Source organism: Otolemur garnettii, unplaced genomic scaffold (genome assembly GCF_000181295.1).
Source record: "Otolemur garnettii isolate 467f Iridium unplaced genomic scaffold, OtoGar3 scaffold00011, whole genome shotgun sequence".
Taxonomy (NCBI): domain Eukaryota; kingdom Metazoa; phylum Chordata; class Mammalia; order Primates; family Galagidae; genus Otolemur; species Otolemur garnettii.
In genome coordinates, this window is record NW_003852406.1 from 31,990,450 (window position 1) to 32,013,527 (window position 23,078).

The 23,078-nt window shown below is 43.8% G+C and overlaps 1 protein-coding gene and 1 pseudogene across 1 annotated transcript in view; one reads left to right on the top strand and one right to left on the bottom strand.

Moving 5' to 3' along the window:
• Positions 1-1,971: 1,971 nt before the first annotated feature.
• The window catches only part of LOC111723410 (cortexin-2-like), a 57,402-nt gene continuing 36,295 nt past the window's right edge, over positions 1,972-23,078 (bottom strand). The window contains exons 2-3 of the mRNA XM_023510063.1: positions 5,645-5,759; positions 1,972-4,819 (exon numbers count right to left, since the gene is read on the bottom strand). Coding sequence (XP_023365831.1) covers positions 4,583-4,762 — 180 coding nt within the window. The 5' untranslated portion in view covers positions 4,763-4,819; positions 5,645-5,759 and the 3' untranslated portion in view covers positions 1,972-4,582. The remainder of the gene's footprint in view (positions 4,820-5,644; positions 5,760-23,078) is intronic.
• On the top strand, positions 14,683-15,659 carry LOC100948788 (annotated as a pseudogene).

Below are 23,078 nucleotides of genomic sequence, written 5' to 3' on the forward strand. Positions count from 1 at the left end.
TAGCCTGGTATTGTGGCAGGCACCCATAGTCCCACCTACTTGGGAGGCTGAGGCGAGAGGATTGTTTGAACCCAGGAGTTGGAAGTTGCTGTGAACTATGATGCCATGACACTCTACCATGGGTGGTAGGATGAGAGTGTCTCAATAAAAAAAAAAGAAAAGAAAAGAATACTTCAAGAGCCAAAGGACTGCTAGAAGAGCGAGGGGATGGATGGGGAAGAACAGGTTGGGGTTCCTTCCCAGGCCTTGCAGGCCACCTGGCCACTGTGCTCTCACTAAGTATCCCACTTACTTAGTGGAGGCTATAGGACAATTTAAGATCCAGGTGGGACTAGGACTAAACTGATGCCACCCCAGACAATACAGTGTCTGGGGGTACTTTGTATGTTCCCTAAGGCTGGGGAGAAATTTCTCCCTCATCTATGCAAAATGGTGGGGGGCATGCCGGCTACTTGTCCTTTGCAGGCCACCCAGGGGCCCCTGAATGTCAGCTTCTCTTGTTTTGGACCAATGGGAGACTCAGACAGGAGAATGCAGGGCAGGAGTCCAGACTCCAAGGTAGTTATTTCCCCATCTCTCTTCCCACTGGGCGGTTTGGGATCTCTTTCTGGGCTCTGCAAATGCCCCTCCTGTCGCATGATTGCCAACACTGGGGATAATGGCTCCATCTTGTGGTCTTTCCCTGTTGTTCCCCTTCACCTTACCCAACTTCTGTAAATATTCTTTCATTAAACTCTCTCTAATAATGCTGTGTGTGTACAATCTGTTTCCTGCTAGGACACTGACACATCCCAAAGAGAACCCGCCCAACAAGAGAGTCCTGGCTGGTGACCATCAAGGACATAAGGGCTCGTGTGGCTCGTGTGGGCTTATGTGGTTCTGTCCAATCATAGCACCTGTCTTTGTGCTATGATTGGACAGAACACCTGGGCGCATGAATGTGGCCCGGGAACTCAGTGTGGGCACCTCTCAGCACTAGGGCCATAGGACACTTCAGGTGGTCACCCACCATGCACGCAGGACCAGTCCTCTGCAGTGAAACGGAGGGAAGTGACACCATACTAGTGGACACAACAGGTTTTAAGCAAAACCAGCCTCTCTTAGATCGAGTTAGGCTCTGGGATTCTGAGATAATTTTATGAGACAGGGTGACAGTGGGCTTTCAATTCAGTAAGAACATGTGGAATGACTAATGGAAAAGATAAAATAGCTGCGATGGAACTGTTGTGCCCTTCTATTCATATCCACCTCTCTGCAGGGTGACCACCACTCTGATGTCTTGCTTCTGTGAATCCCACTCATGTCTGGGACTTTTGGCTCCTTCCAGATTGTATGTCCTCGCTTTGTCCACCACCAAAATGTCTTAATGGTCCCCAACACCGCTGCCACACAGCAGATTGTATACCAGACGTTAACGAGGGTTTCCAGTAACATGAAGGGATTGTACCGAGCACAGAACAGGCAACAGATTAAAACTGGCCACTGGACACCACTGTCTGGAATACCCACTAGCCCTGCTCTGCTATGGGGAGTTTCCCTTGGGCCATGTTCTTAAGTCCTGGATTGTGGCCAACTATATAGGCCTTTCATTCTTGGAATACTTTTCATTTCCTCTCTGCCAGCTTTCCAGCTTTCGTCCACTTTTTTTTTTTTTTTCTGAATAGTTTAACTACCTATAACTCCAAATTTCATGTTGGCCACCCAGAAACAAGGGACGGCGTTCTGATCACACAGGACCCTTCTGCCACACTCCAGCAGCACAATGCAAAAACCAAAGCCTGAAATCTCATTTTTTCCTTCCCCTTAATATGATCAAATTCTTAGACAAGTCTCCCTCCCCATGTGTCTCTTAGAAGGAGGGGCTGTTCTTTCAATATTTACTCTGCCCTGTCCTGACCAAGCCCCCAGGGGTCATCATATCCATTTCCATCTTTCTTTGTTCTACTCAGTACTCAGATAAGAAGGAAAACGAAGCAAATCCAAGTATTTAATCATAGACGTCTGTATAATCACATGTGTGTACCAGATGCCGTGTTTGGTAGCCATTAAAATGATACACGTGAGGACTAATAGCAACCACACTGAAGTGTGCTTGTGATGTGATATTGGGAGAGAGTGTGCTCCAAAGTTATATAATTGATGGCATTTATTAAAAAATGTCTCTTGCATGAGGACAACGATTAGAAGGGTCTGTAGGGACGCAAATAAAAATCACTGTTTTATTGGAGGTTTGATATTTATATTTTGCACCCTTTCTGAAATGTTATTATTTCTCCTTGCTGTCAAAAAAAAAAAAGAGAGAGAGAGATAAGACAGGAAATATTAGCAAACCTAGGCTTGGAAAGGAACTAAGTGGGACCCAGGCAGAGCTTCTGACTTTAACAGGCACCTAAAATGCCTGGGGGTCTTGCCAGTGTGGCCTCCTAGGCTCCACCCCAGAGACCTGGAGTCTGTAGGTCTGGAGCTGGAACAAGCCCTTCCGCCACAGTTGAGTAAGCACTGCCCCGGGGCACAGGAAATCCTAATGTGCCTCCAGCGGAGGTAGCTAGGCCTCTCCGGGTGCCTGTGGTCTGTGACTAGATGACTGGGCATTGGATTTGTGCTGTACTGGGCTTTCTGTGTCTATGTCTGGGGTCTCTGAGGTATGCTTCACAGGTAAGGCTGCTACTGTGCCTGGGCAAAGCACAGGCTCTTTCCTGTGCAGATCCTTCTAGGGACCTGGCCCACGCCTCTGCCAGCTGTCCCCTGCACATCCTGAGCCATGCTGGTGGGGGAGGGGATATGGATACACCTGGGAGCACTGCCTGGACAGCTATGGCCTTGTCCACTTTTCAGGGTCAGCTGGTGGTGAGAGTGCTTTGGAAACACAATTCCCAAGTGGCCTGGAATGGGTGGGGATCCAGGGCTGGGAGGCAGGTGATAGAAAGAGAGCCCCGAGTGTCTTCACAGCTGCAGGTCTCCCCAGAGTGGGAAGGCAGGCTGGGCCTATGCTGGCAGAGGAAGGGGAGCTCAGGTGCCTAGTTTCATTTGACAGTGACAGTGATGTCAGTTGGTGGGCATCATGTCCCTAGAGGTCAGGTCTTGGAAGTGGGGGGGATTGCTGTATTCCTCTGACCAGTGTTCTGACTGGAGATCTGGATCTCTCCCTGGGCTCTTCAAGGAAGAGGCCCTTGAAGTTGAGGAAGGCCCTGGTTCGGGGCTCTGCAGGGAGGAGGAAGGAACCCAGAACCCCTGCTCCTCCCAGCATGGACCCCGGGAGTTTAAGAAAGAACAGTACCATCTGTCCATGCTTTCTCGTTTCATCCTCACAACCACCTTGTGAGGTAGACATTATTCCTCCCTTTAAAGATAAAGACATGGGAGCTCAGAGAGGCTAAGTGAGTTATTTAGGGTCACTTAACGAGGAAGTAGAGGAATTGGGACTTGTCATCAGGTTTGTAGGCTCTGATCAATGTTGTTGCTGCAAGGTCACAGATGGGGAAGGAGGGAAGGAAGAAGGGAGGGCCCAGCAGCCCTTACCAACAACTAGTTCCTTGCCCACCAGACATTTCTGTTCAAAGCACTGCCCCTCCTGTCCTTTCATTCATGCAAGATGCATGCAAAAAAAGAAATTTAAAAGTGGCAAGGCTTTTACAATGAGGGAACTGAGGCACAGAGAGGTGAAGTGATTTGCTCAATGTCACATAGGCTTTGAGTAGCCAAAGCATGGCTAGAATCCAGGTCTCCCTGTCCAATATTCATCCCGTGGACTGTGACCCTCACGAGCTTACTAGGTGAAATAATTTTGTGTGAGGAAAAGTGAGATGATTATTAGACCATGACCTATCCACCTGATAGATTACCCTGTATCACTAAAAAATATGGCTATGTAGAGTGATGAAATGGGGCGTCTTAATGCTGTCTTATGAACCCACATAGCATCGAGCATGGAGCATGAGTTTGACTAAAAATCACATGTAGAGAAGGGTGGAAGAAAAGATATCACAAAGGCCCTTCTGGGCAGTGGGATGTGAGTGTTATTTTCCCCCTTTCCTTCTATTTATTTGTATTTCTCCAAATTTCTAAAATGTACATTTTATTTGTACCAGGAAAAATATTTCTCCATATTTTTAGTTTAAAAAAAAATACTGCGTGGAAGCAGCCCAGGTGGTGTGCCTTTTGTGTCCCCTCAGCCCTGGCCAGCCTCTCCATTGCTGGATCCGGGTGGCACTCAGCTTGGGCGGGACCTCTTCGCTGGGTGGGCATCTCTGTGTGCTACTTTGCATTTTAAGGACTGTCTTCCCCAAAGGAGAATTCTGCTGTGCATTGGGGGGAGGGGACAAGGGGTGTCTGTGCTAGATTTAATTCTGAAAGGAGCACAGGAGCCGGGGAGGGTGACCACCCCGTTTCTAGCCCAGTCCCCTGCTCTTACCCCCAGGCCACCTCAGAGCACCTGGGCATTTGACTCTGTGCTGGAGTAAGGGCTGGCGAGGTTAAGTGGACCTCCTCCACCCACTAGAGCCACATCCATTCCTCGCCCCTGCAGGCTGGGAGGCCGGTGGCCAGGGGACGCAGGGCCCGCTCTCGTGGAGGCCGCAGCGCCTCAGTCGTCCAGGTGCTGCTCCTCCCAGGTGGACGTAGGGATGGCGCTGTAAGGGTCCATGATGACCTTGGCACAGCGGATGATCATCACCACGAGGAAGAGGCAGAGGAAGACGAAGCAGGCCAAGGTCAGCCCTTTGTCCACGTCAACGAAGACTGGCTCGGGCGTGGGCTCCTCCATCTGCGGCAGCTGTAGGCTCCTCCTCAGGCTCCCGTGCGGCTGGTACCATCTTCCACCCTGGGCAGTGGGAACAGGAAGGTGTGGCCACTTGGCTGGGGGAGGGGCAGGGAGCCCACCCATTGCCACGCCCTCAGCACAAGACTGCCACTCAGGCCGCCATCCCATAGGGCAGTATGGAGGGGACAGTGGTGCCTGTACTCCTCTCAGGAGCCCTAAACTTGTAGGTAACCGGTGTAGGTAACCAAGTCTCAGCCCCGCCACCGCCTTGCCATGCAGGTCTGGGCAACTCTCATCCTGCCGGTGGGGCCTAACCTGACACATCACTCAGTCATTTGGGGGTGATTTACTGATTTCTCTGGGTCCCAATTTCCTTCCTGCAGTGGACAGGGGCCAACACCTGCTTCACAGGGGTGTGAGGCCCTGGCAGGTGAACTCTGGGCAACAGGCCAGGAGAGGGCTTCAGCTCTCTGCAAGCCCAGCTGCCAAGGGCAGTTTTAGGATGAAGGCTGCTTTACCCCTCCCCACACACAGCTGTCAGCCTGTCCTCATCCCTGTATTTCCAGAGCTCCTGAACTGTGCACTGGGCTTTCTCAGTCAGTTTATTATTTAATGCTCACAATAGCCCAGACATTAACTGGCCCATTATATAAATGTGGAAACACAGGCACAGAATAGGGAAATGACTCATCCAAGGCCCCAAATTCTAGGTCTCTGCAAAATTCTCTCTCTTGGTGGAAGGGCAGAGTGAGATCCATCCCCTGCTCCCTCTGGAATTTCAAGAAAACATCCATGCAGACTTTGGAATATCTGGAACCACAGCCAGCCATCTTTTCCCTGTCTCACACCTTGTCGCTGTTCTCCTTGCTCGTGGGGACAACTGACCTGCTAGTTGGAGTGGTCACCACTTCATAAGGACCTGGCCATTGCAGAGGGAGGGGAGCCGTTGAGAACAGGCCTTTCACTCAGAGAGCAGGCACTGGTGAGGCATTGGAGGGTGCTGGAACAGAAAAGGACAGAAGAAGATAAGTGATTCTCTGAGACACTCATCCCCAGGGTGATCTGTGCTGGCAGGAAGGACTAGCCTGGACAGCCCCTCACTAGGCTTGAAGGTGGGAACTGCCACAATGTTGACTGAGGCCATTTTTCTTTCCCCATTTCTTTTTTAAAAAATGTGGCCAAATACATATAACATAACATTTACCATCTTAACAGTTTGTAAGTATATGGTGGCATTTAAGCGTATTGTCTGTGGCATTAAGTACATTCACATTATGGTGCCATCACCACCAGCATCCACCCCCAGGATTCTTTTCATCTTACAAAACTGAAATTCCATACCTAGTAACTCCCCATTCCTCTCCCCTACCCTAGCCCCTGGCAACCATCATTCAACTTTCCGGTCCATGACCTTGACCACTTTATATACATTATAAAAGTAGAATCATACAGTATTTGCCTTTTGTGGCTGGCTTATTTTATTTAGCATGACCTCTTCCAGGTTTATCCATGTCATAACATGTTTCAACTTCTCTTCCTCTTCAAGGGTGAATAATATTTTACTGTATAGATAGACCACATTTTGTTTATCCATTCAGCCTTCAGCGGCCACTTGGGATGTTTCCTATAGTCCCAGCGACTTGGGAGGCTGAGGCAAGAGAATTGCTTAAGCCCAAGAGTTTGAGGTTGCTGTGAGCTGTAAAGCCACGGCACTCTACCAAGGGTGACATGGTGAGACTCTATCTCAAAAAACAAACAAGCAAATTTTCCATTGGATGCTTTAAAATAATTCCCATCTTGCCAGTGAAAATTTTCACCTTGTAGAAACATATTAATCCCAATTTAAGTCCTGATTTGATAACTCCAATACCTGGGTCATTCGTGGGCCAACTCCTATTGTGTTTTTTTTGTTGTTGTTGTTCAATTTCTTTATATACCTGATAACAATTTCAGTGGAACACTGAGCATTGATGTAAAACACTGTAGTGGCTGTGGTGACATTGTCCTCCTGAAGAGGGGGTTTATCGTTTGCTCTGGGAAGCAGCCAGAGTGTAGGAAGATCACCATAGTTCACTAGATCACATAGTTCAAGGTAGGGGTCACTTCTTATGAACAAGGATACTGTCTACCTCTGGTTTGACAATACTTCTAGAATGTTTTCCAGGATTCTGAGTTGAGAACCTGAGATGTTTACTTGGGCTGTTCCTTCTTGGCATGTCTTGAATTCTAGTTTGTTTCTTTTTCTTAGTTCCTTAAGCCCACTCAAAAATAATGTTGGGGAAACTGGGTCTGGATTATTCAGTGACTGATGGACTGATGGACAAAAGCATGAAACCTGAGAACATCAATCACTTGCTAATAGTCACTGCTGACTATATGGCCAGGGCTGAGGATAAAGAAATAGGTGTTTGGTCAAAGTTCTATTGCTCTTTTGCTCTGGGATTTTGAAAGTTGTTCATTGCAGTATTGTAACAGTAAAAAACTGGAGACAGAATTAACTTTTGTCAAGAATGAAATGTTTGCAATGGCCATGGTGTGTGTGTGTGTTATGGAAGCTATTAAATAAAAACACACGTGAGCGCACACAAAAGAGGGGCAAGAAATTCTGTTGCATGAAAAAGTAAGTTGAGGAACAGTAACTCAAACACAACACCATTTATATGACATAAAAATAAACTATAAATTTCTGTATGTACATGAACTTGTGCTGGGGATGGGAGGTCAGTGTTTTATTTACGTCTAGATCAAGACCTGCTCCTGCTTTCGTTGTTCTATTATTTGAGAAATTTAGGACTTAGGAAAGTCCAAACAACAGCATAATAAGCACTTAACAGTTCCATCATGGAGCTGCAACTATTATGTCAATGTTTTTGCTTTGCCTTTTTAAAAGAAGTATATTGTGATACTGTAGCTCCAAGGCACCACGCCGTCACTCTTGCCAGCAGTGTCACTGCAGTGAGTGTGCCGTGCACCTTCCACTTTGGGCATCCACGGAACCTTGAGGGTTCCTTGGACCATACTTTGAAAACACAGATCTAGCCCACTTCTTTCCATGTCATATATGAAGAGACGAGTACAGGGGTAGGATGGGGTTTTGCTCAGAATCTCGGTGTAAATGGCACAGCTGAACTTGGAGCGCCCAATATTTCTGACTCCCTGCCTACACCCTGGACCCACAGTATTTAGTGGCTCTTTATGTCCACATTAGTGGGAAGGATGGGTGCTCTGGAGTTTCCTGCTCCATGTGTGCACAACCCAGTTTTGGCCTCTCAAACGCTGACTCTGAAATCCCAGGAATAGGCTGTGCCTGAAGTTAATGTCAGATACTTCATTAATGTTGGATACTTCATACAGATCACAGGGGTCAGCCCTCAGATGGATCACCTTCCCCCTTCCTGTCCAGGACTGGGATTGGGTCCTGTACCCCAGAGATGTACCACAGGGGAAGATTATCAGTGTCTCCCAGCTGGGGTGGATGCCAAGAATATGGACATAAAGAGCAGATTTGCCTTCCTGCCTTCCAGATGGAGTGTGCTCATTAACCTTAATTACCAAGTGGGCACAAGTTCTGTCCAACTCTGTTCTGAAGTGAGGACACAACACCCAGGAGAGCACACAGCGCTGAACTTGTCTGCAGTTCCCTGGGAGCTCAGCTGCTGACCTTCCCGGCGGCCAGCTCAGTGGTCTTAGCATAACCGCGTCGTCCTTCAGCAGCAAGCCTGCAAGAGCCAAACACTCCATCTGCTATCTTATGGGGATGGCTGGAGGTAGTCGGCTGAGGACCTAGGCATTCTAATTGGGGTGACTGAGTGACTCGTAAAAGAACTGGTCCCTAGGCTGACCCTGCATACTTTCAAAGTGTGCAGATTTAGGGCTGTGTTTTAGTTGGTCCAAGTAGAAAAGCATCCTGCTAAATGCTGCATGAAAGCCTTAGGGAAAATTTAAAATCCAAAGGAACTAGAAACAAGTACTGAGTCAGGGTTTTAGGGAAAAAGCTAGCAACGAGGCAGGCATGACCCAAAGGTTCTACAGATACAGGGTGCGCACCCAAATCTGCCAAATCTGTGCACTACTCCAGGGCTGAGGCAGGGTGCTCAGAGAAAGCTCATAGATTTAAATGCTCTCACCCCATTTTATATGTTTTGCAACATTTCTTAGGAAAGCCCAGCTAATTTGTACTCTCATGCAGATTTGGTAATGTTTACTAAAATGCCAATTTGGGCAATTTTGCGTTTCAAAACCACCCCTTATTTGTATTTGTAAAAGCATTCAAGTAACTAACTAAAACTAAAATTCAATTCTTAAAAAGTTATAGATTAGAAATATGCTTGAAGTGGATAAGAAAAAAATGTCCTTGGCATTTTGGCCACATTTGAGGACTTTCATCACTCTTCACCTGGAGACAGCCCTTCCCTTCCACCTGCTTTTGAGTCTCTTCCAATCGTTTGTTTGCCGCCTTCCCTGTTGTTTTTCTTAATTCTCTGGGGGCAAAGTGGTCCCGAGGCAGAGCCAGGCCTCACATACTCAGTGCACTGGAGTGTAGTGTTAAGTATTATACTAAATTAGGCATTAATTCTAGTGAGTACTGCCTTAGTGCTCTTTAAGTATTTCTCCCCAAAGTGTGAGTAAAACTCTTTCCACCTTTAAACTGCTGGATTCAAACCAGAATGAGCCAGAAGCTGTTCTCCCACCTCCCCAGAGAAAGTCCACGACTCCTAGGCTACTCGAGCTGTCTGACCCATATGTGCAGACCTGGACATGCCTGGGAGTTTGTGTCACCCTGGAGTGGTCCATAGCAAATGACTGACTCCTACAGGACTATCAAAGTCCAGATTACCCCTCCTGAGGGAGGACAAACTAGGAAGGGAGACATTTGCCTTTCAAGTCCTGTGTGTTGGCTCCCTTTCTGCCATGTCCTGTGCTTTCCCTGGACATGCATTTAGAGAGCTGTACAGCCGTGAGCTTTGCTATCTGTTTGGAGGATCTATGAAGGATACAGGCTCAAGGCTGTCCCTGCTTTGCCTCTCTTTCTGTGCTGATAGCTTTCTTTATTTCTGTGTGTCTTCGTCTGTTTAGGATGCCATAATGAAATCCCACAGACAGTGTGGTTTAACAACAGAAATTAGTTATCTTACTGATCTGGAGGCTAGAATTCCCAGCTCAACATCTAGCAGGGTTGGCTTCTCGGGAGGGCTCTCTTGCTGACTTGCAGATTTCTTACTGTGTGCTAGCACAGCCTTTCTTTGGTGTGTGTGTCTTACAAACCCACCAATTCTATTTCATTGGGACCCCACCCTTATGACCTTATTTAGCCTTAATTACCTCTCAAAAGCCCTACTCTAAATGCAGTCACATTGGGGGTTAGGGTTCATGTATTTTGGGAGCGGGGAGAGGGGACACAAATCTGTCCATAGCAATAAATTCCTTAAGGGAAGTCTGGGTCTGACCATGAGCCACTACCCCCCGGAAGCCAGGTCAGGCCTATACCTCTCAGCCTTCTGACAGTAGATGTTGGTGGATGGGAATCTGTGCTTGGCTGGTGCCTGAAGCCACCAACAGTAGGAAGACAGAGGGACTGAAAAAGCACTCCGTTTATCACTGAGGGGACAAACAGTGTGCCACAGGGATGTCATGAATTCACCCAGGATAACAAGATTCAGAGCCTACCACAAGCAGTAATCAATTGGTTCTATAAATAAAAGGGGAGCCATTATGAAAGGTGACCTGTCAGATTCACTTCCCCAAACCAGCACATGGGTTAAGTGGATGGCGTTTGCTCGGGACAGAGATGTCTAGTGTCATAACCCCCCAGCAATCACAGTGTCCTGCAGGCTGCACTTGGTGGCCTCACCCCTCCATTAACAGGCCCATTAGAGGGAGAGGTCGCGTGTATACTGACAGAGGATTAAAACCATGACAACTACCAGGGCTGGAAAGGTGTGTGGAGGGATGGGGTTAATAGGAGATTGTGTTTAGGATTTATTATCTTCCAATATTGAAACATCCCTAACCTTTAAGAAACATTTCAGAGCTGGAAACAGCACCATTTTAGATAAAAGCAAGGAAAGAGATTATTCCTGCCAAGAGAATGCATCATCGTTACCAATTCTGTAAATTTATTATTCTGCTGTGTTGTTTTATAATATGAGGCCGAAGCTCTTGGTCTCACTTAGACCTCCCTGGGTTCCCTTTACTACTCAGCATGCACAGCCCCCACAGCCTGCATGTTTTCTTCTAGCAACTGATACTTACACCCTCTTAGAAGCTACTCAAGCTGTCTGACCCATATGTGCAGACCTGGACATGCCTGGGAGTTTGTGTCACCCTGGAGTGGTCCATAGCAAATGACTGACTCCTGCAGGAGTATTAAAGTCCAGATTACCCATCCCTAGGGAGGACAAACTCTGCTGCATAATTGATACTCTGGAGCACTCTAGGAACTTGCCCCTCATCTGAGCTCACAGCCTGGCTGGGCCACTATCCCTCACTGTCCCACTCCTTTCAGTCCTGTTCCAGTTCCTTCTGGAGCTCAAGTAAGTCCTTACGCATGAATCACTGCCTCACAGTCTGCTTTTGGGTAACTTGAATCCAAGTAGGTGAATGTTAATTTTTTGTATTTATTAAAGATATGAAGCTTCCACTGAAAGTCAGACCAGATAACATAGTGTGTTTTGGACACTTAGTGTTGAATCAGATCTAGTCCTTACCCTCAAGGATTCTCAGCCTATCTATGTTGCAAAAGATGCAAAAATTAGGACATTTGTTGCCATGAAATTATGCTCTGCAAGAGGGGGCAAGAGTAGGACTGGATGACCATTTGCTAGAGCTGAAGAAATTAGATGTGTCACTCATGGATTCCCTCAGCCATCTCAGCAGAAGCCAAGAAGAGAGATGGAATTATCCAGCAAAAGTTTGTGGAGGGACTCTCTGCTCTCAGAGAGTAAATCACCATAATATACATGGGAGATCCACAATATTTTCAAGAATATTATATCAGCAGAAACACTGCCAGCTTGGATGAAAATGGGCAGACACAAGATGAAATAAAAGAAGGCCGTTGGACTCCCAAAATTCTATAGGCAGAAGACATGCTGATAAAACTAGTCAGCTGAAACTATGTGCTACCTTTAAAGAAAAAGGAAGGATGACTCTGAGGGAAGAGCCTTGTTCTAGAGGGCAGAGCTGTGAGCAGAGAGGGTGGAGTCTTGAACAACAGAGAATTATTCTATTTATTTTTAAAAATTTCAGATTAATACAAGGGTAATACAATTAGGTTACATTATTTTCATTTGTTGTGTAATTGAGACTGGTGACTCTTTTATTTCTTCTTCTTCTTTTTTCTTTTCTGAAATAGGAATGCATATAACTATTACCCTATGCCTGTCCCATCATTGTATTTTCAGGATCAGATACCTTTTTTTCCAGGTCCCCATATGACAAGAAATTTTGCCCTAGGGTAACTCATACCCACACTCACACTCATACTTGATTTAGATGATCTGAAGTATGAGATTTTGGAATTTGATGCAATAGAGAGTTGAGACTTTGGGGGATGTTGGAATGGGGAGGACAGACAATGGCCCCTCAGAAAGTCCACAGTATAATCTGTGAACTGGTGAGTGTTATGTTACGTGGTAAAAAAGACTGTGCAGGTATGAATGAGTTAAGGATCTTGAGAATGGAAGAATATCCTAAGTTATCTGATGGCACCCTAAATGTAATTGCAAGTGTGGTCCTAAGTGTTAGGCAGAAGGAGATTTTATTACAGTAGAGGAGAAGGCAGTGTGACCACAGAAACAGAAACTGGAATAATGTGGCCAGGAGCTGGCAGCCTTTGGAAGTGGAAGAAGCAAGGACCAATTCTCCTTTGGATGTGGGTCCAAATCTTGGGTGCACTAGTGAAGAGTCAAAACATTGTCCCTATTAAGCCTTCAATCTTCTTATCTGTAAAACAGAGGTAATTATGCTTGTGGAATTATCCTGTGGGTCAAATGTTAAGAATTGTCCTTCCCTGGCACATCTTTCTCATTCTCCCATTAGCATAGGGACAGACACACTTTGGAAGCTCCTGATCACTTCCAGATTTATTTATTTATTTTTCAGACAGTAACTTGCTCTGTTGATTGCTCAAACAATACAGGTCATGCATAGCTGGGAGTTCAATTATGGAATTTGGAGTAGAAATTTCAGGAGGAGAGAACAGAAGAAATAATAATAATAATAATAAAGTTCCCTGAGCTGAAGAGTGCCTTAAGTCTTTAGCTTAAAAGGACAAAGTACATATAACCCATTTTTAATGGAAAGAGACCTACACCTACATTTTTCTTGGTAATCTCTGATTTTCGAAAGCAATAGGGGTAACATCCCTGTAGGAAGGTAAAGGGAAAGAAAAATAGGTTGTCTGCAAAGAGGCAGAAAATGATGGTGATGGGCTGGCCCCCGATTCTCCCCACGACACTGAATATCTGAGCTTGACGGCAGTGTCCTCAGGACTTGGAAGGGGAAAAGCATAGAGAACCCTGTGCTGAACGGTGCTCTTCAGCCTGAGAGCAGCAGAAAGACATTTTCAGAGATTAGAGGATTGTGAATCCCTCCCTCATGCATGTGAGACCTCTACAAACCTTTCTAGCAACAAAAAATTGCTTGAAGAGATATCCCTACCACCAAGAAATAAAACAAAGTGAAGAATTTACCTGACAGAAAGACACATAGAGAATAATAAAACTAATAAAGCAATAATCTACTGTGCAAATAATTATAATAGAAGTATAAAATAATGTGAATATTAAAAATAATCTTTGAAAGAAGTTACATAACATAAAAGCATTGTAATAATAATTTATATCTAAAGTTCCATATTATTTCAATAAAAATTAGCACTTGGGAGGCTGAGGTGGAGGGATTGCCTGAGCTCACAGATTCAAGACCAGCCTGAGCCAGAGTGAGACACTGTCTCTAAAAAGTAGCCGGGCATTGTGGTGGGCACCTACAGTCCCAGCTACTTGGGAGGCTGAGACAAGAGGATCACTTGAGCCCAAGAGTTTGAGGTAAGATGCCATTGCATTCTACCAGGGGTGACCAAGTGAGACTCTGTCTCAAAAAAAAAAGATAACCCTAGTAGAATGATATAAAATATTTTGACTAGTATCATTAGTAAACTGAATAGATGTTTTTATTGCCTACAGGGAATATACATTGATTTCAAATGGTCACAGCATATTTATAAAAATTGACAATATAGAATTACAGAGGGAATATCCATACATTTTAAAAAGTAAAATTCTGTAGTCTGCATCTCTGGCCACAAAGTATTAAACAGACTAACAAACCAAGAAGCGTCTTGATTTGAATAACATGAAAAATAATTATTGAGAAAATTAAGCTGCAGTTATAGAATATTTAGAAAACCACTATCATGAGAATTCTGCATACAAAAATTTATTTGGTGAGGTAACTGAGTTGTTTCCTATATTCTGGGGCAAAATCAAAACTTTTATCATGGAACAAAAGGAATTAAACACAGTGAAAAAGGAACCAATTTAGGAAGTTATATAAACAATATTAAGAAAATTTCGGTGGCACCTGTAGCTCAAGCAGCTAAGGCGCCAGCCACATATACCAGAGTTGGCAGGTTCGAATCTGGCCCACGCTTGCCAAACAATGACAACTACAACCAAAAAATAGCCAGGCATTGTGGCAGGTGCCTGTAGTCCCAGCTACTTGGGAGGCTGAGACAAGAGAATTGCTTAAGCCCAGGAGTTGGAGGTTGCTGTGAGCTGTGACACTACGGCACTCTACCAAGGGCAATAGCTTGAGGCTCTTTCTCAAAAAAAGAAAATCTGGAGGATGAGACTAGTGGAGTTAAAAGTAGAAATTAATGATTTACAGAACAGAAAACCAACTGAATTAAAAATAACCCTATGGCAAGATCTTTGAAATAGTTCAAACCTGCACAAAACTTTGGGCAAGTTTAATCTAGAAGAAAAAAAGGCAAATACACACCCTTAGGAATGAGAAAGAGGTTATAACCCCAGATACGAAGGAGATTAAAACCATAATGAGCCAGTGCCATGTAAAACTCTGCCTGGAGGACAGAGGTGGTTTCGGTGACCAGGAAACATGGCTGAATATATGAGGCTGCACAACTAACTACCTGGCGTTGATTCACCTCTGAAACCTGCCAGTCAATGTGATCAGTGCCGCTGTACTCTACAGTATAAAAGAGGGACTAATAAAAAGCTAAAAGAGACCAGACAGTAAAAGTCATTGTGATCTGTGAACTGAAGGCAAATTCTTTGCAGGTGCTGATATCGTGCTGATATCACTTAGCTTCGACACTCCTAGGACCTCTGGTATGGCACTGGGACCTATGGTAGATGATATGCAGAGAAATGAGAAGCCCGTAGTACCAGCTATCCAAGGCATGGCTTTAGGAGGGGGTCTAGAGCTGGCTCTGGGCTGCTACCACAGGATGGCCCCCATGCAGAGGCTTATTTTGCCTTCCCAGAAGTCATACTAGGAATTCTTCCTGGGGCAAGAGGAACACAGCTTCTCCCCAGACTCACTGGAGTTAATAGTTTCAGGAAGAGTTATTTTGGCAGGTGAAGCACTCAAGTTGGGTCTTCTAGATAAAGTTGTCAACTCAGACCCAGTTAAAGAAGCAATCAAATTTGTTCAGAGAGTTTTAGATTAACCTCTAGAATCCTGTAGACCCTACAACAAGCCAATTCAGAGCTTGCCCATCATGGACACTATTTTCAGTGAGGCGTTCTTGCAGGTGCAGAAGCAGTACCCTGGGGGCCTTGCTCCAGAAGCTTGTGTCCACACAGTCCAGGCTGCTTTGCAGGATCCCTATGAAGAGGGCATCAAGAAGGAGCAGGAGTTATTTCTGTACCTTTAGAAATCTCAAAAGGGGCAAGGTATTACTGGACCTATGTTGCCCCCAGAAACTCCTGCCCCAAAGAGGAGCAATCATCTATATTGTCCAATTCCTGATATGCTCTGTGAATTAGAACAATTTGGCCAGAGGACAGGTAAGGGATGGCATCAATATGACAAGCCATTAGGTAGTATTTGTGAACCTGATCCCTGGATTTCCAAATTTCTGTCATAATACAGAGAAACCTATCACATTGAACCACGTATCATTAGATGGGATGAGATCCTTGAGCACTGCTTATATTCACTTATTATTATTTATTTTTTTTTTGGACGGAGCCTCAAGCTATCCCCCTGGGCAGAGTGCCATGGCATCACGCTCACAGCAACCTCCAACTCCTGGACTCAAGCAAGTCTCCTGCCTCAGCCTCCCAAGTAGCTGGGACTACAGGCACCCGCCACACCCGGCCATTTTTTGGTTGCAGCCATCATTGTTGTTTGGCGGGCCTGGGCTGGGGATTCAAACCCGCCACCTTAGGTGTATGTGGCTGGAGCCTTAGCCACTTGAGCCACAGGCGCCGAGCCTATATTTACTTATTAATGAAGCATTCCATATCTTGGAGAAGGGATAGCTGCTAGCCCAGTACATGTTGATTTTATCTATTTACGTGGGTATGGATGGCCCAGGCACAAAGGTGGGCCCATGTTCTATGCTTCCACAGTTGGGCTGCCCACAATTCTAGAGAAGTTACAGAAATATTACAGGCAGAATCCTGATATTCCCAACTGGAGCCCAGTGACTACCTAAAAAAACTGGCTTCCCACAGGAACCATCCACTGAACGAATGACAAAGCTTGGTAGGCCCCCCCAAGCAGTAAATTGTAATTTATTCTTCCAGTAAATTAATTCCAAAAATCTAAAGTAAGATTGTTGTGAAATAAAAAAGCAAAAGAAATAGTTGGCTTAAAAAAAACAAAAAAACATCTCTGCCTGGAGAAAACTTCAGTGGTATGGGTGTTTATTGAGAAAAATGTAAATGATCAAAATGGCTCAAAAGGAATTAGGAAACCCCAATTAAACAATCTCTGAGAAGGGTTGGTCAAGAGTGTCTACTTGGCCCCAAGTTGGGCTGGGGTCCAGAAGCCAGGACAAAACTGAGTCCATGGAGGGGCCAATGTCCCTTAGGGCACCATGGCCTACAGCTGGGGCTCCCCAGCACTGGATCTCCATCTCTTGTTCTAAAAGCCGCCGCTGCCTGGTGGCCACCATTAGAGTTCTTCTCCCTGTGCTTCTAACAGATATATTCTTCCTTACCCCTTTGGAGCACAAACATATTTCCTGTTAATACTGCCAGTGACCAGCTCAAGTTCTAATATCCCCTATTTTGAGTATGTTTCTTATGATTAAAGAAGTCCCCGAGGTGCTAGTTCATGAACACAGGGCCAGTTTACCTATGCCTTCCGGAGAGAAGGCCTCCATGAGGACAAAGGATGCCCCATCACCTGTGGAGGCTGGGGAACGACTAGGACATCTACCCCAGTCCCTGCTGCGGGGGCTCTGTGCAGGAAAGAAATAGTTGGCTATTTCTTTCTACTGTTGTTCGCTCTCTGTCCAGAGTTCCAATGTCATAGCCCCTTAGGTTTGCTTCCACATATGGGCCACCCTCCTGGGTACTCTCTGGCCCCCAGGATGGCTGGTTGGAACTTGTCCCAGAATCCACAGCATCTTGGATTCAGAGTTACTCCTCTCCTAAGATAACCCAGCTCACAGCAGCGGCCCACCCCCAAGCCTAAATTTCATTTCAGGGACTTTCTTGCTCTTTCCTCTACTGCAGAGGATTTTGTAACTTGAATATTGGGAGGATGGGGGTGGAGTCTCAGTCAGTTCCCACTCACTAGGCTCCTCATACACTGCCTCTTCCCAACATTTGCCACAGTGCGCTCATCAGCAGTATGTCTCCCAGAAAGAAATGCAAAATTTCCATCTTGCTGAATATTTTGCTACACAGAACCAAAATGACATTTTAAAATGTCCATCTCAATCTCATCTTTCATTGGAAAACTCTGAGGATTATGCCCCTGCTCCCCAGGACTGGGGCTTTCTTAGGCTGCGTCAAGCATATGTTTCTGGTCCTGCTCCTGATAGACATATGGCAAAAGGGGACACTTAACTTTTGCTAGTATTTTCCCCAAATTAATGCAAAGAGCCTCTGCAGAGCTAAACAAACTGACTTTCTGTGTTCAAAGGGTAAATTGACCAAAAGCTCAAAGTTTCATAGGTAGGGAAGAGACATTTCTTTTCCAAAGAACATATATCATTTGTTTCCAGCTGTGAATTGAGCCGTTCACATTTCCTTCCTACAAGCTTGACGACTATTAGAAAGCAGCAGGGGACCAAGAAGACGACATAATTTTGCTGCAATTAATTACAGAAGTAATTTGAACCTTGTTTTTGGATCACCAGTCTTTTCATATAGAATCAGAAACAATGATCTTAGAGACCGCTCAATCCAGTGATATTATTTTTGTTTTTCAGTTCAAACTTGTTTCCCTTTTATTAAAGCCCAAGTTATCATTATGGTTTAGTACTCAATAAAGGAAAATCTGCCCTTTCCATCTCCTTAGCCCACACCACAGGAATGAGGTGGCATGAACCCTGGGGGTCGTGGGGGAGACTGAAACTGACCTTTATGAAATTAATAAAAGGTCACAAAGGGAAATATAGACATGTGTATGTATACACATAGATGTGTGTATATATATCAGCCATTGTTCCTCACTTGCTCTCCTAGACTTGCTTACTGCTGGGAGTCACACAGCTGACGGTTATGAAGATCCTCAGCCTTCTTCATTGTGCCCACAGATAACATAGTCCAGCTTCTACATTCTGGTGGAAGGGGCCAACCCACCCAGACCCTTGGCCCATACCGAGGAACTGAGTCAACTAATCTTGTGACCCCCCACCCAAGAACCAACTCAGAAAAGAAGACAATTTTTGCACCCCTGTGGTTGCATCCTGAACCCAGCCAACCAGCAGCCAAACTATCTATCTCCCAGATTCTTGGGGAGACATGCTCCTGTGGTGTTAAACATTTTCTCTGCCATGGTCTGCTATCTCAGTGTATCGGCTTCCTCTTGAGCAGTGGGCAATGGACCTGGTTGGGCTGTAACATTATCATCCATAAAATCATTTTTCATCTTTTCCATTGTCTGGGCTACAGTATAGTAGCATTTTCATAGCTTACAAGAACCTCAAACTCCTGGGCTCAAATGATCCTCTTGCCTCAGCCTCCCCAGTAGCTGGGACCACCAGCAAATGTCATCATGATCTGCTAATTTTTCTATTATTTCTAGTCATGAGGTCTTGCTATGTTGCTCAGGCTGGCTTAGAACTCCTGGCTTCAGGCGATTCGCCTGCCTTTGCCTCCCAAAGTTCTATGATTACAAGTGTGAGCCACCATTTCTTTCTTCTTCTTTTTTTTTCCCATTAAATCATAGCTGTGTACATTAATGCAATCATGGGGTACAATGTGCTGGTTTTATATACAATTTGAAATATTTTCATCAAACTGGTTAACATAGCCTTCACAGCATTTTCTTAGTTATTGTGTTTACACATTTATATTCTACACCTAGTAAATTTCACGTGTATAAGATGCACTGTAGGTGTGGTCCCACCAATTATCTTCCCTCCACCCATCCTCCCCCCTCCTCTTCCCTCCCTCTCCCTTTCCCCCATATTCTTGGGCTATAATTGGGTTACAGCTTTCATAAGAAAGCTATAAATTGACTTCATAGTAGGGCTGAGTACATTGGATACTTTTTCTTCCATTTTTGAGATACTTTGCTAAGAAGAATATGTTCCAGCTCCATCCATGTAAACATGAAAGAGGTAAAGTCTCCATCTTTCTTTAAGGCTGCATAATATTCCATAGTGTACATATACCACTATTTATTGATCCATTCGTGGGTCACTGGGCACTTGGGCTTCTTCCATGACCTAGCAATTATGAATTGGGCTGCAGTAAACATTATGATACAAATATCTTTGTTGTTATGTGATTTTTGGTCTTCTGGATATATACCTAATAAAGGAATTGTAGGATCAAATGGCAGGTCTATTCTTAGTTCTCTTTAGTGTTCTCCAGACATCTTTCCAAAAGGAACATATTAGTTTGCATTCCCACCAGCAGTGGCAGAACTGTTCCCTTTTCTCCACATCCATGCCAACATCTCTGGTTTTGAGATTTGTGATATGGGCTAATTTTACTGGTGTTAGGTAATATCTCAAAGTAGTTTTGATTTGCATTTCTCTAATGATTAAGGATGGTGAGCATTTTTTCATATATCTGTAGGCCATGCGCCTATCTTCTTTAGAGAAATTTCTTTTCAAATCCCTTGCCCACCCTGAGATGAGATCACTTGTTCTTTTCTTGCTAATATGTTTGAGTTCTCTATGAATTCTGGTTATTCAGCCTTTGCCAGAGACATAACCTGCAAGTATCTTCTCCCATTCTGAGGGATGTCTACCTACTTTACTTACTGTGGTTTTGGCTGTGCAGAAGATTTTTACTTTGATCAGGTCCCAATAGTGTATTTTTGATGTTGCTTCAATTGCCCAGGGGTCTTCCTCATAAAATTTCCACCCAGGCCAATTTCTTCAAGTGTTTTCCCTACACTTTCTTCTAGTATTTGTATAGTTTCATGTCTTAAGTTTAAATCTTTAATTAGTGACAGTCTCTCTTAGTTAATGGTGTGGGTCTGGTTTCAGTCTTCTATAGGTCACCAGTCAGTTTGCCCAGCACCATTTGTTAAATAGGGAATCTTTTCCCCACTCAATGTTTTTAATTGTCTTGTCAAAGATCAGGTAACGGTAAGTAGCTGGATTCATCTGTTGGCTCTCTATTCTGTTCTATACATCTACCTCTGTGTTTTTGTGCCAGTACCATGCTGTTTTGATCACTATCGATTTATGGTATAGTCTGAGGTCTGGTAGCATGACTACGCCTGCTTTGTTTTTATTTCTGAGTAATGTCTTGGCTATTTGAGGTTTTTTCTGATTCCACATAAAATGAAGTATTATTGTTTCAAGATCTTTAAAGTATGACAGTGGGGCTTTAATAGGGATTGCTTTTAATAGGGATTGCATTAAAATTATATATTGCTTTGGGTAGTATGGACATTTTAACAATGTTGATTCTTCCTAGCCATGAGCATGGTATGTTTTTCCATTTGTTAACATTTTCAGCTATTTCTTTTCTCAGAGTTTCATAGTTCTCTTTATAGGGATCTTTCACATCCTTTGTTAGATAAACTCCTAAATATTTCATCTTCTTTGGCACTACTGTGAATGGAATGGAGTCCTTGACTATTTTTTCAGCTTGGCTGCTGTTGGTATATATAAAGACTACCGATTTATGAGTTTTGATTGCTATTTCAGAACTTGATATAGACCTGTTCAACATTTCCACTTGATTTTGGCTAAGTCTTGGAAGGTGGCATGCTTCCAACTATTGGTCAATTTCCTTCAGATTTTCGTATTTCTGAGAATAAAGTTTCTTGTAATATTCATTAAGGATTTTTTGAATTTCTGAGGTGTCTGTTGTTTCCTCTTTACCATTTCTGATTGATGAAATTAGAGATTTTACTCTTTTTTTCCTGGTTAGGTTAGGCAAAGGTTAATCTATTTTATTGACCTTTTCAAAAAAACAATTTTTTGATTTATTGATCTGTTGTATAATCCTTCTGTTTTCAATTTCATTTAATTCTGCTCTAATTTTGGTTATTTCTTTTCTTCTGTTGGGTTTGGGATTGGAATGTTCTTCCTTTTCCAGTTGCTTGAGATGTCCCATTAAGTTGTTAACTTCCTCTGTTTCTGTCTCTTGAGGAAGGCTTGCAGTGTTATAAATTTCCTTCTTAGTACTGCCTTTGCAGTATCCCAGAGGTTCTGATAATTCATACCTTCATTGTTGTTTTGTTCCAATAATTTGGTAATTTCCTTCTTAATCTCATCTATGACCCAGCTATCATTCAGCATTACCTTCCATGTTTTTGTATGAGGATGCAGATTCCTGTTGTTACTGAGTTCAACTTTTATTCCATGATGGTCCGAGAAGATGTAAGGAATAATTTCTATTCTTTTAAATTTGCTGAAGTTAGACTTGTGACCTAAGATGTGATCAATTTTGGAGGATGATCCATGGTCTGATGAGAAGAATGTGCATTCAGTTTTGTTAGGATGAAATGTTCTGTAGATGTCTGTTAAATCCAAATGTTGAATGGTTAAGTTTAAGTCTAAAATTTCTTGGCTTAGCTTCTAATTGGAGGATCTATCCAACACTGCCAAAGGAGTGTTAAAATATCCAACTATTATGGAGCTAGAGGAAATCAAGTTGCTCATGGCACTTAGAGTATCTTCTATAAATTGAGGTGCATTCTGTTTGTGTGCATAAATGTTAATAATTGAAATCTCATCATGTTGAGTGTTACTCTTAACAAATATGAAGTGACTATCCTTATCTTTCCTTACTTTTGTTGGTTTAAAGCCTACTGTATCTGCAAAAAAATTGCAACACCTGCTTTTCCTGATTTCCATTTGCCTGAATTATAGATGACCATCCCTTCACCCTGAGCCTATATTTGTCTTTTAAGGTAGTATGCTGCAGATATCTGGCCTGAGTTTTTGTATCCAGTCAGCCAACCTGTGCCTATTTAGAGGACAATTTAAGCCATTCGCATTAATTTAGAATATTAATAAGCCTGGTAGAATTTTGGATATGGAGTTTTTTGAAAGTCCAGTGGACATGTTTAATCCTTTTGCCACTGTGAAGTTGGGATTTGATAAAAAGTTTATGAGTGAGTTTACTTTTATGGTGGAGGATTGAGCTGGTCATTATGGAGGATAGGTCTGAGAATATCTTGGATGGCTGGTTTAGTTATGGCAAATTTCTTCAACATGTGAATGTCATTAAAGTATTTAATTTCTCCATCATAAATGAAACTCAGTTTAGCTGGATACAGGATCCTGGGTAGAAAGTTATTTTGTTTTAGGAGATTAAAGGTCAATGACCACCCTCTTCTAGCTTGAAAGTTTTCAGGAGGGAGATCTGCAGTCATTCTCATATTCTTCCCCTTGTAGGTTATGGTTTTCTTACGTCTGACTGCTTTGAGAATTTTCTCCTTCATATTAACTTTAGTGAAGTTAATTATGATGTGCCTGGGGGATGTCTTATTCTGGTTGAGTCGTGCTCGGGTTCTGAAACTGTCTGCTATCTGAATTTCAGAATCTCTTGGCATGTCTGGAAAGTTCTCCTTCATAATCTCATGAAGAAGAGCCTCTGTGCATTGTGAAGCAACTTTGTCACCTTCAGGGATTCCTAAAAGGCGAATATTAGTTTTCTTTGAATTATCCCAGAGCTCTCTGAGAGAATGATCCATTTTT